Source organism: Rhincodon typus, chromosome 11 (genome assembly GCF_021869965.1).
Source record: "Rhincodon typus isolate 14 chromosome 11, sRhiTyp1.1, whole genome shotgun sequence".
NCBI lineage: Eukaryota > Metazoa > Chordata > Chondrichthyes > Orectolobiformes > Rhincodontidae > Rhincodon > Rhincodon typus.
The window spans coordinates 25,645,256-25,663,049 of record NC_063342.1 but is presented as its reverse complement, the minus strand read 5'-3'; the positions used below and the strand labels follow the sequence as shown (position 1 = coordinate 25,663,049).

Here is a 17,794-nt window from a genome sequence, read left to right as displayed (position 1 = left end):
TTTGCTAGGTCTGTTGATGTCAGTCCCATTTAGTGTGGTGACAGTGCCACACACCATGATGGAGGCTATTCTTAATGTGAAGGTGGGACTTCAACTCCACACAGATTGTGTGGTGGTCACTCTTACCAAGGGTCTGGAGTCCATGTTGAGGATTACCAGGGCAACTTTCTCCCTTTTGTATACCACTGAGCCACCACCTCTTCTGGATCTGTCCTGCCAGTAGGACAGGATATATGCGGGATGGTGATAGTGGTGTCTGGGGCATATCTGTCAGATATGATTCTGTGAGTATGACTACATCAGGCTGTTGGTGACTAGTTTGTGAGACAGCTCTCCCAGTTTGGGCATTAGCTCCCAGATGTTAGTAAGAATGACTTTGCAGGGTTTACACGGCTGTTTCTGTGTTGTCTTTTCTGCTGCCTCGGTCAGTGCAAGGTGGTCTGTCCAGTTTCATTTCTTTGTTGAGACTTCGTAGCGACCGATACAACTGAATGGCTTGCTAAGCCATTTCAGAGGACAGTTGAGAGTCAATCACATTGCTCTGCATCTGGAGCCACATGTAGGCCAGACCAGGCGAGGAATGGCAGAGTTCCCTCTCTGAAGGACATTAATGAGCCAGATGATTTTTTCTGACAATTAGCAACAGTTTCACGGTCATAAGTAGATGCGTAATTCCAGATTTTTGTTCATTCAATTCAAATTTCACTGTGGCAGGATTCAAACTTAGTACCTGGAACTTTAACCCAGTTTTTGAATTAATAGTCTAGCTTTATTACCACTAGGCCATCACCTACCTGATCATCTAAGTTTACATTTATTTTTTAAGATTAAATCTTTTCTCAGTCAGATATATATTTGATTTTGAACACATTAATCACTAGCACAACATCATGAAGCATCTTAACATTGTGACTGAGTGTATTGGATGGGCTGAAGGGCTAAAATTGTTGATGATATTTGACAGCTGCATGGACTTGAATGAGTCCTGTGAACATTCGTATACGTGCCAAAGCTGGCACAATCAACATGTTTTTCTGTAGTTGCTTTCTGTGTGCCTTGCTGTTTGCTACACTGAATAAGAGAGTTTTGTTCCAAGTTGCTGGACTTCACCTTGGACTGGGATAGTGAACAGTGCCAGAAACAACCTAAGCCTCCAGACCAGTCATCGATTGAAGGGTTCCCAACAGGCAGAAGGGCGTAATGTTTCTTTTTCATTCCTTTTATTTACTTAATAAATGTTCCTTTTTTTCTTTTATTATTACGTAATAAATGTTCATATTTAAGCAAATTGCTTTTGTGGAGTCTTCTCTTAACTACATTTAACTGAATCTGAAAAGAACCACTTGGATACACCCTGTGATCCAAGACACTGAGTCATATATAATGTGTTCATGGTCCAATCTTTTATATGACTTTCTGCTTCATCAGAGGTTTACAGATATTGTTCAAGCATGGCATCAACTTTTTTTCATGAGGAATCCAGTAGAAACTCCTTTATATTTCCATCTGAACTCCTGGCATTGATTTCCTACCTGGATTTAGGTTTTAACTCTTGTTCTGTTCTGAAGAAAGACGGGTTTAAATTTTCATCTTAAATTCATCAATACAGGCAAATATTTATTCATCAACAAACATCACAAAAACAGGGTCTCTGGTCAATACAACTTGAGGCAGCCTCGTGTACACAAATGGCTATTGGTCTTCCAAAAAACTTGGGCATAGATTGAAAGTACTTAATTGACAAATATTAATGCAATTGGTTGTGAAAAGTGCTCTCATTAAATCCATCTTTGTTTTCTTTCATACTATTTTTCTGCCAATAATTTACTGAAATGATTAATTCTTTATTGAATTTGCATCATTGTTAGTGATTCACATCCACTGCTTTATAAGTTGTAGGTCTTCAAGTGGGAGTACAATCCAATGCCTGTGGAACATTATTTTCTTGCACTGAGGGCATCATAGGATGCATGTCATGATGCAGGGGCTACGCTGTATGCTCCTCCCTGTGAAGATGCTTTTCTTCAGCTTTCTGCGCTCCAGCAAAGACACTTCAATGTCAATTGTGTGCAAATTTCTTGAAGTCATTCTAACATGAAATGATGTCTCATTTGCACAAATTCAAACACGTTAACTTTAGCTGCCCTACAGGGTGGCTGGCACCATCAAGCACACCATATTGTGCATACACATATGCATACCTTGATTACTGCATGCAGTTTTGGTCCCCATACATTAGGAAGGATATTATTACCATAAAGGAAGTACAATGATAGTTCACCAGATTTGTTTCTGGGATGATGGGAGAGTCCTATGAAGGGAGATTGGTGAAACTGGGTGTGTGTTCTTGAGAGTTTCAAAGAATGAGAGGCAATCTCATTTAAACCAATAAAATAGATGTATACTTCTCCTGGGTGGGGGGCCTGGAACCAAAGGACACAATTTTAAATTAAGAGAGAAGCCAATTAGAATGGAGATCAGAGTTTTTTTTGACTCAGAGAGTTATAAACCTTTGGAATTTTCTACAGCAGAGGGATGAAAGCACAGTCTTTGAGGATATTTAAAGTAGAGATTGACAGGTTTCTAAATACCAATGAGGTAAATGGATATGGAGGTATTGTGAGAAAAAGGCATTGAAATGAATGATCAGCCATCGTCAAATTGAATGGCGGAGTTGTGTTGATGGTCTGAATAGCCTATCCCGATCCTACGTTACTATATCTTTTGACTGATGACCATCATGCATTCTAGTTATATGGCCTAACAATTGTAATTAATGCCGCTTGCATATTATCATGATATGAATCATGATGATAGACAGCTATCAAGAAAAGGAACTTAACATTTGCATCTCATTGTTTATGGCATATAATGGGGATATCCTGACAGGACAAGATCACAGTTGCAGTGCTCCTTTCAAAGGCAGAGCTCCCAAGTTTGTTAGCACCCATGAAACAGACAGTTTTGATGGCTCAGGTACGTTGGCGCAGGATGGATGATGGTTGCATATCCAAGGACTTTCTGTAAGTTGATGGAACTAGAGCCAGCTGACCAGTAGGGCATCCAAAGTTCCATTGAAAGCATATTTGAAAGTAAAGACCGTCAGCCATCAGCAAATGTGCCTATTAAGGAGACCCCATCTAAAATGAACAGTTTGCTACATGCTCATCATCCTTCATAAATGAAAAGATGTTACTACTGCTGCTGAAACTGGAAATGGTGCATTGAAAGAATGGATTAAGATTTTTCACTGATAATCAACATGGAAATCACTTTTGAGTGTGTCTATTTTATCTCTTCATTTTTTTAAGGATCTTAGAGCTGTAGGGTGTCCAGTGCCTTGTTCTGGCTTTGAACATAAATAGACTGTGTTGCCTCATTCTGATTCGAAAGCTTCCAGATAGTTCATTCCAAGCTAACTATTTAACTGACTGTTTTTTGCCACAAGACTCTGTGAGGGCCATTGTAAACCTCTCCCACTAATCTCAACCTAGAATAAATCTTCCAGGCGCTTTTCCTTCACAAACTCCTAACTGAACTGTTTGCTTCTGTCATTAGACACAGACAGATAAATTAAAGAACTTTCTAACAAAGACTCTAACCTGAAACACTACTTCTTTGACAAAATGACATGTTTTGCAATGAATCAATCAGAAATGCAAATGAATTATTTTACCTTCAATATAACTTTTTGATTCTGTAAATTTTATGAATAATTCATATCTCTAACAGATATAATTGCCCTTTTTCTAGACACAAATCCAATACAATATTAGAGCTGGATCATTCATTACTCATTTTTTTTCCAAAATCAATTCTGGCCTTGTAAAATAAGTTAGCTTTTAAATGTAATTAATTTGAAAATCATTTGAATTGCAGTTACTTTAGTTGCATATCAGATGCTCCTTACTTTCTACACTTAATCTATTTTTTCAGTGTGTGGCTGTAAGACTGCTCTTAATAGGGTTCCACATGGATCAGTGTTGGGAACCTCGCTGTTTGTGGTATTTAGACTTGAATATAGGAGACTTGATCAGTAAGTTCATGGATGAAACAAAAGTTGGTGGGTTGGTAAATAGTGAGGAGTTTATTCCAACATTACAGGAGGATATCGGTGGGCTGGTCAGACGGGCTGATCAGTGGCAATGGAGTTAATTCTGGATCAGTGTGAAATGATGCACTTAAGCAGGATTAATATGGCAAGGGAATACATGATGAAGAGTAGGACCCTGGTAAACACCAGGGATCAGAGGGACCTTGGTGTGCATATCCACTGGCCCCTTAAGGTAGCAAGACAGGCAGATAAAGTGATTAAAAAAAGCAAATGGGATACTTGCCTTTACTATTTGAGTTCACGAGCAGAGAGATAATGCTGAAACTGTATAAAATGTTGGCTAGGCCCCAACTAGATTATTGTGTGCTGTTCTGGAATGCACATTATAGGAGGAATGTGATTGCACTAGAGAGGATGCAGTCGATGTTGCCTGGATTAGAAAGTTTTAGTGGTGATGAGAGATTGGAGAAACTAAGGCTGTTTTTGTTGGAGTGTATGAGACTGAAGGATAATATGATTGAGATGTATGAAATTATGAAAGGCATAGACAGGATAGACAGAATGAAACACTTCCTCTTAGTGGAGGAATCAGAGAGCACAAATTAAAGGTAAGGGGCAGAAGGATTGGAGGAGGTGTGAGAAAAAATATTTTATCCAGAGGATGGTGGGAATTTGAAACTCAGTGCCTGTAAGGATGGTAGAGGCAGAAACTCTCATAACATTTAAGAAATATCTAGATGTACATTTACGATGCTAAGGCATATAAAGCTCTGGACCTAGTGCTCCAAAATGGGATTAGAATAGATAGGTGGTTGATTTGACTGGTGCAGACTTGATGAGCTGAAGGGCCTTTATTTGTGCTATACACTTTATAACTCTATGCCTCTAATTCCTAAACCTAAAATTTATATATTAAAATAAATGAATTATGAATTAAATATTCAAAACAATTTGTTAAAACACAAAAAGGTGATTAATACAACAGACATTACAAATCACAAAGCCATGAGAAATGAATTATTTTTAAATACAGATTGGAAACAGTCAAAACTCATTATTTATCCTTTGAACATTTGTAATTAATATTCACACTTACTTTGGCTCCAGAAGAATCAAATTACAGCATTATTAGTGTATTCCTAACACTGTGTTTGTTAACTCTTTATTTAATTAATTGTAATTCACTCTTTTGATAATGTGGACTGTCAATAAAAATGAAGATTCATAGAAAATGGATTTGCTTCTGACCAAAATGATGCATGACTTTGCTGGGTGTGAGTTATCGGCTGGGATATATATCTCATCCACCAGTCTTCATTGCATTATTTAATCTTACATTAGTTAATAACTGAATGAAATTTATTGGCACATAAAGGCAAAGTTAAAGTAATCCAAACTGATATATGTTGAATTACATTCTGTATTAAATATTGTAAAATATTTAAACAAATCTACTAGATCCTTGCATGGACCCACTTTTCACTTTAACATTGTTAATCATTTGAAGTACATTTCCTCCTCTGGTGTCAAAAATGAAGCTGGAATTCCCAAACTATCACACTTCCATTGCAATGCATAATGGATTCAGACCGCAAAAAGAATGGATTAAGATTTTTCACTGATAATCAACACGGAAATCACTTTTGAGTGTGTCTATTTTATCTCTTCATTTTTTTAAGGATCTTAGAGCTGTAGGGTGTCCAGTGCCTTGTTCTGGCTTTGAACATAAATAGACTGTGTTGCCTCATTCTGATTCGAAAGCTTCCAGATAGTTCATTCCAAGCTAACTATTTAACTGACTGTTTTTTGCCACAAGACTCTGTGAGGACCATTGTAAACCATTGAGAATACAACTGACACGATTGTCAGTGTTTAGAAAAACATTCATCAGTCTTCGGTAAGTCAGCTTCACCATTTCCACTTGTGAAAGAGGTTGAGTGCTGCATTCAGCTTTGTTCAATGCTGAATTACCTAGTTAATATAAAGTTATATCAGCACAATATTTGTTATCAAGTAAGGTATCGGAATATCATCTGCGCCTTGTCTTTATATCATCACCGCAATTTCATTCCTAGATCTTTGTTATTCTAATTATGTCGAATGTTAAATGAAAGAAAAAATCACCCAAGGTGCCAAGAGTATCTGAATATGAAACTAACCGTTTAATGGGTAATGAATAAATTGCACATTCTCAGCCATTCCTGCACAGACGGATATTTTATCTGATACATTATGTAATTCGGTTCCAATACCCTTTACGGAATGAAACCGTCTTCCTTACCCGGTCTGAACTACATGTGACTCCAGAACCACTGCAACTAGCCTCTGGGCAATTAGAGGTGGGCACTAAATGTTGGTCTAGACAGAGAAGCCAGTATCCCGTGAATGATTAAATAAAAACGATCATTAGAAATGTTCAGTGATATGCTACAAATCAAGTTCGGATCAATGTGAGGCAGTCGCGTTGTTTGCTTCTGGCAATAACAAAGCCAATGCTGAATGCTGCACTGATTTTCCAGATCCTCAAAAGTAGACAGAAAGATGGAGCAAATAAAGCGAAACAAATTCCCCAAAGCATTACCTGTGCTAACATTACCGAAGTAATAGCATGGGCCCCTGGAATCATCCCCGAACTTTTGTGATTCTGTGCCTAACTCTGATGAAAGGTCAATGACTTGCTCTGTTTCTCTCTCCCACAGAAGATGCCAGAACCGCTGAATATATGCAACACTGTTTTCATTTCAATCATGTGTTTACATATTCCTCATATTTTACCTCTACCCAATAGCAAGATCCCAGAGGTAAGCTTCCCCACCGTGCGACAGAGGCTCCTCCTCGGTCGTGTTCCCAAGTGGGATTTATTTTAATCCCCACGAGTTTTCTTTTAAAATCCCGTTCTGTGTGCTCACTTCATAATCTCCTAGCCTTTGTGAAAGATAATGAAGAACTGCTGGCTACAAAGGATCTTTAATGGGGCAAAGCGGGGTTACAAAGGGAAAATAATCACAGGTGACCAGCAGGGGAAGAATAACAGTGAAAACGAACACCAAAAGTCAGAAAATTAGAAAAAAGGGAATCAGCAGGTGCTTTTTTGATGACCTGTCGACAGATAATTTAAACTAAACCCTATCCGTGAGGTCTGCAAATGCCAAATATAATTAGAATAAGCTAATGTTATAGGAAACCCTTTATCAATAGGCAAATCATCGACTTAGATCAAAAATAATTGGAATCTACTGTTATTAACCATCATAATCGTCATTCTTCAGAAATGATTAAAACCGTAACACTTCTATTCGATTGCCCGGTTGTATTAAACTCAAAATTGGAGCTTAACATGAACAGGGCGCTCTATGGCCATTGGTGAGCTAAAACAGAAAGATGCAATTAACTAGTGACAAAAGCTACTGGAGAGTTTAATGCAGTCTCGTGAATTTCAAATCCTCTGAGTAACACCGGGCTATTCTCCCTCTATATCACCGAGTTAAGTTTACAGAGCTGCACGGCGGGAATGACAAGGAACTGAGACATTAAACTAAACATCGCCTGAGGCAAATACTATTTTTTTTTCTCAGACGGAATTAAACAACCGCATTCTTAAATGTATAAAAGTCACGCGGAAGAGGATCGTGTGAGCAATAAGACATGATCCATTTCCCACGTTAAACCTAATGGCTAAACGTGCAAAGATTCATAATGACAGAAAATACGTAGGAGAGTTTATGGTTCAATTAGTTTACTGTTCTCTTCAGGTTCTGGAAAGCAAAGAATCACAATCGAAAAATATATTCTGAAACAGATTGAATTAACTGACATAACATTGCAGTTGGGCAAAGTATATGAAAATAGGCAACCATCATACTTCAGTTTAACAATAAGAAACTACCACACATTTCGCAATATTAGATGGCAACATTGTGTCCAACTCCTAAATGATGAGTACTCTACGGAATATGATTCGCGAAGAAGACCTGGAAGAATACATTAAACGCTATCGAACTTGTTTTATTTTTTCACCTCAAATAAACAGATTTCTGGTTTGTTTTTGGTACAACCACATTTCGTTCAGTAAGTACGTTTGCACATAAATAATTCTGAAACTTGCATTTTATGAGATAACGGCGCGAACACAGCAAGCACAAATCACCCAGACAGCGAAAGTGACAAGAAGTGAAATTTGAAGCATTTGGTTTGCGGATACATCAGTGGGAAATTGTCAATTATTCTAATCATTGAAACGTTTTTATTTCGACGAAACTCGCTTGTTTGTCAGAAATTGTTTATGACAATGTTTCGTTGTGCTTTGCACCATGGTTCTCCTCAGATCCGCAATAGTTATAACTAATCTGGAGGATTGGAAATGTTAACAATTGTGCAAAAAGAGAGTTTTTTAAAAATTGAATTTGTGTAATTGAAATAGCTTAGAACCCTCTGATTTTTCGACATTCCGATTGTCGCAGTAACGACTGGTACACAAAATCCTTACTATGTATATTCCTCCTCTTCGTTTAAGGTCGACTACGGTGAGACTAACGTGGGACTAAGCACCTGCAGGGGGACACATTTAATTTATGGAAAAGCGTCAACATATTTGATATGAGGCGGTATCTATGAATTTGACATATTTATGTGTCATTCGTGCACACGTCTGTTTAAAATTGTTACATTCTGTGTCATTTATAAAGGGGCTACCTTGCAAAAGCGTTATAACAAAGAAACACATTAAATTACTCGATTACTTTCTGGAAATGGAACTCTATCGAATACTACAAAGCAAAAAGATTAAATGTGTAACTAAAGTTTGAAAAATAACCTCAATCTTAATCCCAAATAATCTTCATCTCCGAAGTATCAATCACTTTTTTTCCATTTTTAGTATATTTTATTTGAGAAAATGTGCATATGTTGTAAAGTTACTGTGCAGTCTATCACTCGATACATTAGAGACGTTATATATTATGTTGAATTTAAATTTAGATTATTTGCTGCAGATTTGGTAAAAAAAAAAGTAAATCACTGATCAGAAGCAACTATGGCTAGTAAGTGTTTATAATAACAGGAGACAACTAATTGCTGAACTGTGGTTATACATAGAAGTGAAATGGTCCAGCTAATGCAACTGACATTAACACAAGTAAACCAATAACAATTTGGGCAAATGCCACGTGACAGAAAAAAGTCATTAGTGTAAAGTTTATTTAATCATCATCCAATGGTAGACTTTACTGTAATGAAACTGGGCACTGGCTAGCTGCTGTGGTATATTGTCTTGTTTCAATTTCAGTTAATTTCAGTTTGGCGGCAAGTGTCATTTGGCCAAAATGAATGAAACGGAGGGTAGGAGCAGCGTGGCTCGTTTGCTCGATGCTCTTGAGTGTGAGTTAGTAGCAGGCAGTGAGAAAGGAGATCCCACCGAAAAGCAACTGAAAGTCACACTGGAAGATGCAAATCTTTGGCAAAAATTCAAAGCAGTTACCAACGAAATGATCGTCACCAAAAATGGAAGGTTAGTAAAAGTTAGAATGGCTTTATGTATGTACAAATTTCTGACACCATAAGGGTACCTTGAATTGTTGAAATTAATTAAATTTGTAGTGAAATGCTTTGTTTTAAATAATTGATAACATACATTCAATAGGCAAAGTTTCAGACAGCTTGGCATAAAATATATGCTGAGAAGTGCAGTAGGTAAGTGAGCTTTCCATGATGTTCACATTTTCTATTCAAATAAAGTTGTTACATTATTTTGTCATGATTAGACATTTTGCTTGGCTTTTTGGGGGTTTTGTTCTGTATGTTTGCCTAATAAGATAAAAAGAATAGTAGAAGCAGTGAGGACTAAACTATGTTTTCACTCCTGAATATAGGAAATTTCTTTATTTAATCTCCCATCATAATATTCTCAGCTTCTCTTACAATCCCTTTTCTTCCTTTTCCATTTTATTTCTTAACTCCCCTGTGATATTTGTGTTCTACTCTTTGTCTTTTTTTTTGCTTTTTGATGTGTCTCTTTCTATCTTCCTATTTATCTGTTTGCCCTGTTCATATTATTTTTATCTTTTTTTTTGTGACGTGCCCAGATCGCAGCTTCTCCAGTTCCAATTCAAGCTGCTGTCATGTGTTGCTAGTTTAGAGGCTGTACAGCTTTCCTGTGAAAATACCCAAATTCAATACAAATCTGCAAATCTGTATAGCAATAATTGTATAGTTTATGCAAGCTTCAAAAATCTCAGATCAATATTTCCTGGAGGTTGCTTGTGTACAGCCACATTTTGACTAATATGATTAAAATACTGTGGGCATTGCTTCCTGGGTCAGTATTTATGGCCCATCCCTAAGTGCCCCTTGAAAAGGTGGTGATAAGCTGCCTTCTTGAACCACTGCAATCAATTTGGTGAGGAAAGTATTTGTCCCATTATAAGTAAATTTCATCACTAAAGGCTGCTGGAATGTGTCTCTCATTTCTATTAATAACTGTGAAAAAATCCATTCTGGCCTTCCTTATAAATTTCCATATGTCAATGAAAGGGCAGTTCAATGTTTCAAAAGTAACACCAAACAACATCAAAGAGATCATCTAACTCATCATGCCTGTGGTAACTCTTTAAAAGAACTACACAATGAGACACCACTCTTCTTGCTCTTTGCCTTTCACCCGTTATTTCTTTTCTTCCTTTAATTAATTTTTTCCAATTCACCTTTTGTAAATTACATTGAACTTGTTTCTACACTCCTTTCAGGAAACACAATTTAGATCATATCATATCATATCATTTCAAAAACATTAGACAATCTTTAAATTATTCATTTATAGAATGAACACTTTGAGGGATTATAGGCCACAGTAACAAAGAAAATATTTTAACTGCAGGCAATAGCATGACCTAGATGGAAGAGAGAACATACAAAGCAAATTTCAAAATTAAGAGAAAGGTAATCCTGAATGAAATCTACTAAATAATAAATTCCATTGCCATACAATAAGATTAAGGTATCCTGATAAATTAATATCTCTTTCTTTGATTATTTTACCATAATTAAACATAAGACACTGTGAATTGGTATTTTGCAAAGCAGTGAAGCAATAAAGAATTGTTATAAGTCTGTAAGCTTCAAAATTGAAGTTTAAATAGTTCAACAATGTTTTCAGAAACTATAATGACCTCAAGATACACTCCAATCTCTTCTTTTCAACATAATATTTCACAGTGAAAGATGATTTTGCTCCACTTTCAAGATTTTACTTTTGATGGCAGCAGTTATCAAACTGAACAGTGACGGATTATGTAAGTCATCACATGATCTAATTAAAGTGCTACTGACCCTGTAACTTAAACTGTAGGTATATTTGGTTTTATTCTACTGTATGATAAAGGTGTGTAGAATATACCAATTTTTCATTTAATCTTAAAGCAAGGTATGTTATCTCTGTAACAGAAAAAAAATCTCAAATTGAAACATCTTTATGTTATAATCCTTTTAACTTACTAATGGAAGGCTTGTATTTATGCAATGCTACCTCAACATACATATATACTGAATTACTTCTGAAGTGCAGAGACCACTTTAATGCAGCTAAATATAGTTATTAATCCTGATGGTAATACTTGAAGTAATGTTTTGATTATTTTTGTTATTTTTTTTAACTAATATTCCTCTGTTTTTCACCAATGGCTTTAACCTGTTCTACTCACAACTCCACCCCATTCCACCCAACTGAGATTCAAGGCGCAGACCTTGTTTTCAAGCTGCTGTAATATGTCCTGCAGCTGCTTACCAAAATTCTGAAAATGTTCCCAGTATGTGCTATCCACATAATTATGGCAGATTGAAAAATTTATGCTGTCTATGTCGATGGTGAAGATAGTGTTCAGATGCGTGCAAAATGGAGCTTAATAAACAATTGAAATGAAGTAAGGCTTGTGCAAAGAAATGACAGCATTCATCAACAACAAAAAAAAACCTTATGCATCTTTTGGTTGCAGTTCTGTCTCTAATGGCAGCATAATTGACATGTTTGTCTCTGCCATAAATTGTGACAATCTCATTTGCTACTCAATGGGCTAAGTACATAATTTTTACCCCTTTTAGACCAGTGAATGGATGCAACTCTGGTAGCAATTATTATTTGATTATCCGTAGTTCCATCATTGAGTGGAAAGGCAGTAGAACTTGCCAGAATACCTCCTTCTGAATTTAGGATATTCTCTTCAGCCTGAGCTTTGGATTGATAAAGAAACCATGTGTGCTGGTCCAGAATTTTAATGTGAGATACCAAAAAAAAAGCATGCTTGAACTAAACCTGAGAAGAATGAATTATGAAACTTTCTAGGCTTTTTCTAGGTATTCATGACTTCTCTTGTAAGCATGGAAGAATCAAAACAGTGAAAGCATCAAGCTTGATAAGAGAAAAATCGCAACAAAATCTTTTCACAACCATTCCAGCTTTCTGATTAAAGCAAATTTTTAAAAAAAGAAAATGCTAAAAATACTCAACAGTTCTTGCAGCATCTGTGGTGAAAGAAATGTTTTTAAATTTTTAGGCATGTCATCAAAATTAAGAATAATTAGGAATGAGAGCAATTTTGAGCAAGTGAAGAAAAAAAAGTTTGTGGTATGATGAAGAACAAGAGAGACTAACTGATAAAAAATTTTAACGTGCACAGCCAAAGTGAGTGGCACTTGTAAAAAATGTCTAGATATGATGAGAATGGCAGGATAGCTGCTGTCTGGATGTAAAGTAACTTTTTTTTTAAATCACGAGAAAACACAAATCCGGCCAAAGCTGATAAAAGGGTTGGTTGGAGTTGAAGAATTAGTATGTGACACAGTGCCCTGCACAACACAAGTGTATGTTATGAATTTGGCTATGCACAGGCAAAATTTTCCATCCATTGAAAGGAAAAGACAGAAAATGATGATCTCCGCTCCTCAAGATCCACATTTAACTGCTATGATTCAGAGCTCTTTAGAAGGCGATATAAAACTTGAAATTATTCCCATTGTGCAAAACATAACATAATTAATTTAAAGAATGTGCCACATGACGTAAATCAAAAATTCTTATTCAGTCTGTGCTCGAATGGAATCCAATTCCTACAATGGAGAGGATACTGTACTAAATTGCAGAAACACCTAAACCTCATAAATAATTATTTGAATTCTGAAGAAATTTATTTTCATTGTAGGGACTCAACAGTTTCCAATTGATATTTTTGAATGTGTGCAAATTTGTGTGCATATACACAACTCACATGTGGATGTATGAAACACTGATTTCAGTTAGTCAAAAACCAAATATGCTAAATTCAGAACTCCACTGGATAAAAGATATCTGTAAACTATTGAAGGCACATTAAGTGAAGGTTATCATATTTTCTCCTTTTTAATGTACCAATTAACGTGCACTTTTTTGTGAGATGGAATGTATTGTAACTGATATTGAACTAAAGGGCAAGTATGTACTTGTGATGCTGCTGTGAGCTACTACGCAAGCAATTATTGATCTGGCATCTTCAAAATGTTTCTTTTTCACGTGCACTTCAAAACAAGCTAATGCATTTGTTCCAAATAGCTCTAATGAAAATGTGGGAAATTATGGGCAAGTGATTTTTCAACTTTTTGCCTGGCATTTCTCTTGGAATATAAGGATCGCAGCAGTTGAAAATTGAGGAAAATTTTGCTAATCCTTGTGATATTCAGACATGTCTTGAAATGGGTTGGTCAGTGCTTCTGCCCACAACGGTCTTAGTAAAATCTTTAAATTTGAGTCCTGTAGCCATTGTCGGACTCTGATGCTATTTTCATGTACGATTAGGCAGAGAGTGCACTTGGTATGCTCTGCTTATAATGCCTGGCTCACAGAATCACAGAATTATTATAGCGCAGAAGGAAACCCTTTGGCCCATTGTGTTTTCACTGGCTCTTTCAATGAGTAATAAAACTGTGTCATTCTCTGTCCTTTCCTCCATAATGACGCACATCATTTAAATAGAAACAATCATCTAATACTTTCTTGAATGCTTTTATTGTACTTGCATCCATCACAATTTCAGGCAATGCATTCCAAACCCCACTGTGGAAATGTTTTTTAGAACATCGTATAGGATTCATTTGTAAATTACCTTAAATCTCTATTATTTTATATTAATGTGTGCATATTTTTATATATATATACATATATATGTGCATGTGTATGAATGAATCGCTGATTTCAGTTGATGTCAAAAACCAAATATGCTAAATTTAGAACCATATATAGGCTCTTGCCTATACACTCTGACCGGCCCTCTCTTGATTTTGAAAACTTCTATCTAAAGTTCTCCTCTGCAAGGAAAACAGTCACAACTTCTTCATCTATCTTCATAATTGAAATTTCTTCTCCCTTGAACCATTCATATATACTTCTCTGCACTGTCTCCAATGTGTTTGCATTCTTCCTAAAGTGTGGCACCCAGCACCATACACAATGCTACAGCTTGTGAAGGAAGAGGGATAAAGCACATGGAATGGATATATGAAAATAACTTAAGCTACTTTTCAGCAAGCTGTATTCTTTTAAGGACAAAGCAACCAATATGATTATCTTCTTTTACAATAATGTGAATTTGCTGATAAAACTGAAACACACCTAAAAACCACAATCCTGGGGATGCTTGTTACTACAACTATCACCACGGTGCAATGCTAGGTTAGATAAATAAATTGGCAATCTAATAAAGGAACACTAGGTTTCAAGTCTTATCTTACTGAATCCAGTACCTTGACCAAACAGATTGATCAACATGACTGCTATGCAGCCATTGTTGTTTAAGAATAAATTTACAAAAGTTATTGGAAATTGATTGGGCAACATAATTACAATAGGAAGGCATTCTCATCTAATCAGGGGTACTGATTAGGGACGGTCAGTTATTTATTGAATGACCATCATCCATGCCACATTTTAGGTATACAACATACAAATGTCATTAGAAATATTTTAAATAATTTAAATGGTGAGTTTCATTAGGAGAGAGACATTGGTACTAGTCACCTCCACATTCACTGCATTATGAAGCTAATGGGTCCCATACTCTCAGAGATCGAGGTAATCTTTCTTTGATGTTTGCTGGATCTCCTTGCTTCTTTCAAAGTCTTGTATTTGTGCTAAGTGGAGGTTGAAGTTTGTATTCTGTCTTAGAAATAAGAAATAGTTATCTTTACTCTTCAGTATATAACTTAAATCTACAATACTCTTTGTATAAAGACTTGATTGCATGGTTTTTTAATAAATTTAAATTTACCTCCACAGAGGCCGGTATCCTGTCTCCAAGTCACCCTTTATTCATATGCAGAAAGCCATTGACACTGATCTAGCTCCCTCAGAGCTAGCTTTCAGAGTGACATGATGTCTGACTCTCCTGTGCTTATCCGTCAGCCAGGGCTCCTCAATTGGACCAAATTAACAACCCCAATCAGGGAACTCATGTTCTATGAGGTCCACCAGGTTGACCTCAATACAATCACTACTTCCACACTCTTCACCACTGACATGCAATAGCAGCAGTGTGTACTTCACCAAGGGTGCTCAGATAGCAACTTCCAAATCCATGACCACTTCCATCTGGAAGGACAACAGCAGCAGATATATGGGAACACCACCATCTTCAAGTTCCCCTCCAAGCCACTCTCAACATCCTGAATTGTCACTGGATCAAAATCCTGGAATTCGCTCCCTAAGGGTCAACCCATAGCAGGAGGACTGCAGCGGTTCAAGAAAGCAGCTCACCACCACCATCTTAAGGGTAACTAGGATTGGGCAGTAAATGCTGGCCAGCAAGTGATGTCCACATCCCACAAAAAATGAATAAATAAAAACATCTCTCCACCTCTGAGTCTGAGGACATAGGCTGGTTCTTTTTCTTATAGCTCCTAATAGGGCATTTTAGCACCAGGTCAGGTCCCTCTGACTCTGCCTCAGATACAGGCAGCATGTAATGCATAATAGCTCACCTCTTGCACATGGAGCATCCTGGAAGAAATTCATTCTCTTCTTCAGGTGCAAAGGCATCAAGGCAGCAACATCACCATGTCCATATCAGATTCCAAGGTCTCCGCAACGCTTGATGGAGAGGGAGAACCCACAATTCCTACAGGCCTTCCAACTGTTCCAAGGAGCCGGGCACATTTTGCTCCCGCCCTGTTTGTGGGTTTGCAGCTTTCATATGGTCCACACGTTTGTTCAGGACCATTGGATCTACCCAAACTTACCTGACCTCGTGTCGACAATGCCTCTTATCCAGCCAGCGCAATTACTGTGATTTCTACACCAAACTTTGTCCCTGATATATCCTAATGCAGAGTCTTCTCCCCATTAGCAACTCTGCTGGAGCTATCCTTGTAGTTGCATGAGGGGTGGTTCTATAAATAAATAGGAACCCAGACAGTTTGTTATCTAGTGAAGGTTCAGGCTGTTTCTTTAAGCCTGCCTTCAAAGTTTGGTCTGCTCTTTCTGCCAGACCATTGGATGATGAATGGTATGGAGTTGCCCTTATTTGTCGAATATTATGCGACTTTAGAAAATACTCAAATTCCATTCTGGTAAACAATGGCCCATTATCTGGGAGTCCATGTGTTGCAAAAGGTGTGTGTAGTTTTCCTATCATTGTCTCTGTATTTGATGAATTAACTCTATGCATGTCCAACCACTTTTAGTGGGTGTCCACAATGACTGAGAGCACTGAGCCCATGAAAGGACCTGCATAATCGATGTGTAACCAAGTCCAGGGTTTACCCAGCCATTCACACGAATGTGGTGGTGTTGCCGGCAGTAATTTTTGTTTGTGTGGACACTCTGGGCACTGCCCCACCAACGTGGCTACCTCTGCATCCATTCTTGGCCACCACCTTCTCAGCAACATTTTCATTTTAGAAACCCCTGGTGGAGTTCAGCCACTATCTGGCGGCGACCTTTTCTCGGGACAAACACTCTTGCTCCCCGTAACAATATGCCCGTCCTCTATCATGATCTGGTCTTTCTGTGTCCAAAAAGCTTTCAATTCTGGTTGTGATGGCCCTTTGGTTTCCCTCATCACCACCAGCTGTTTCAGTTTTGCCTGAACCAGATCTTTTTGTGTCTAAAGTCTGATATTCTCAGCTGTGACTGGATGTATGTCCAGAACATTTAAAACCATTATGGACTCTTCCAGTGGCGGTACCACTGGTGGTGTATCTGCCAGTGGGAGGCAGCTCAATGCATCCGTATTTGCTACTTGGCCTCCCACCCAGTGTTCCAACTTGTAATTATACGCACAGCATTAGAGCCCACTGTTGAATTCAGCCTGAAGCTATGGATGGCATTGCCTTGTGCTCTTTATGTAGATTTAGTAGAGGTTTGTCAATTATTATTACAAATTTACATCCGTAGAGGTATTGGTGGAACATCCTAACTCCAAATCTGTCTGCCAATCCTTCCTTGTCTATCTGGGCTCTATTTACACTCTACATTAGCCAAAGTCCTGGATGAATATGCTGTTGGGCGTTCCTGTCCATGGGGCCACCTATGAGCCAATACTACCCCGAGGCTGTACAGGAAAGCATCACATGTCAGTACCACATCTCACTTGGGATAATGAGATAGTGGGAGCTGCTGATGCTGAAGAATCTGAGATAACAAGGTGTAGATCTGGATGAACACAGCAGGCCAAGCAGCATCAGAGGAGCAGGAAAGCTGACGTTTTGGGTCTGGACCCTTCTTCT

General features: G+C 37.5%; 1 protein-coding gene across 1 annotated transcript in view; it reads left to right on the top strand.

Moving 5' to 3' along the window:
* Nucleotides 1-9,338: 9,338 nt before the first annotated feature.
* LOC109930875 (T-box transcription factor TBX19-like) overlaps nucleotides 9,339-17,794 on the top strand; it is a 44,583-nt gene continuing 36,127 nt past the window's right edge. The window contains exon 1 of the mRNA XM_048603064.1: nucleotides 9,339-9,560. Within this exon, the coding sequence (XP_048459021.1) occupies nucleotides 9,376-9,560 (185 nt within the window). The 5' untranslated portion in view covers nucleotides 9,339-9,375. The remainder of the gene's footprint in view (nucleotides 9,561-17,794) is intronic.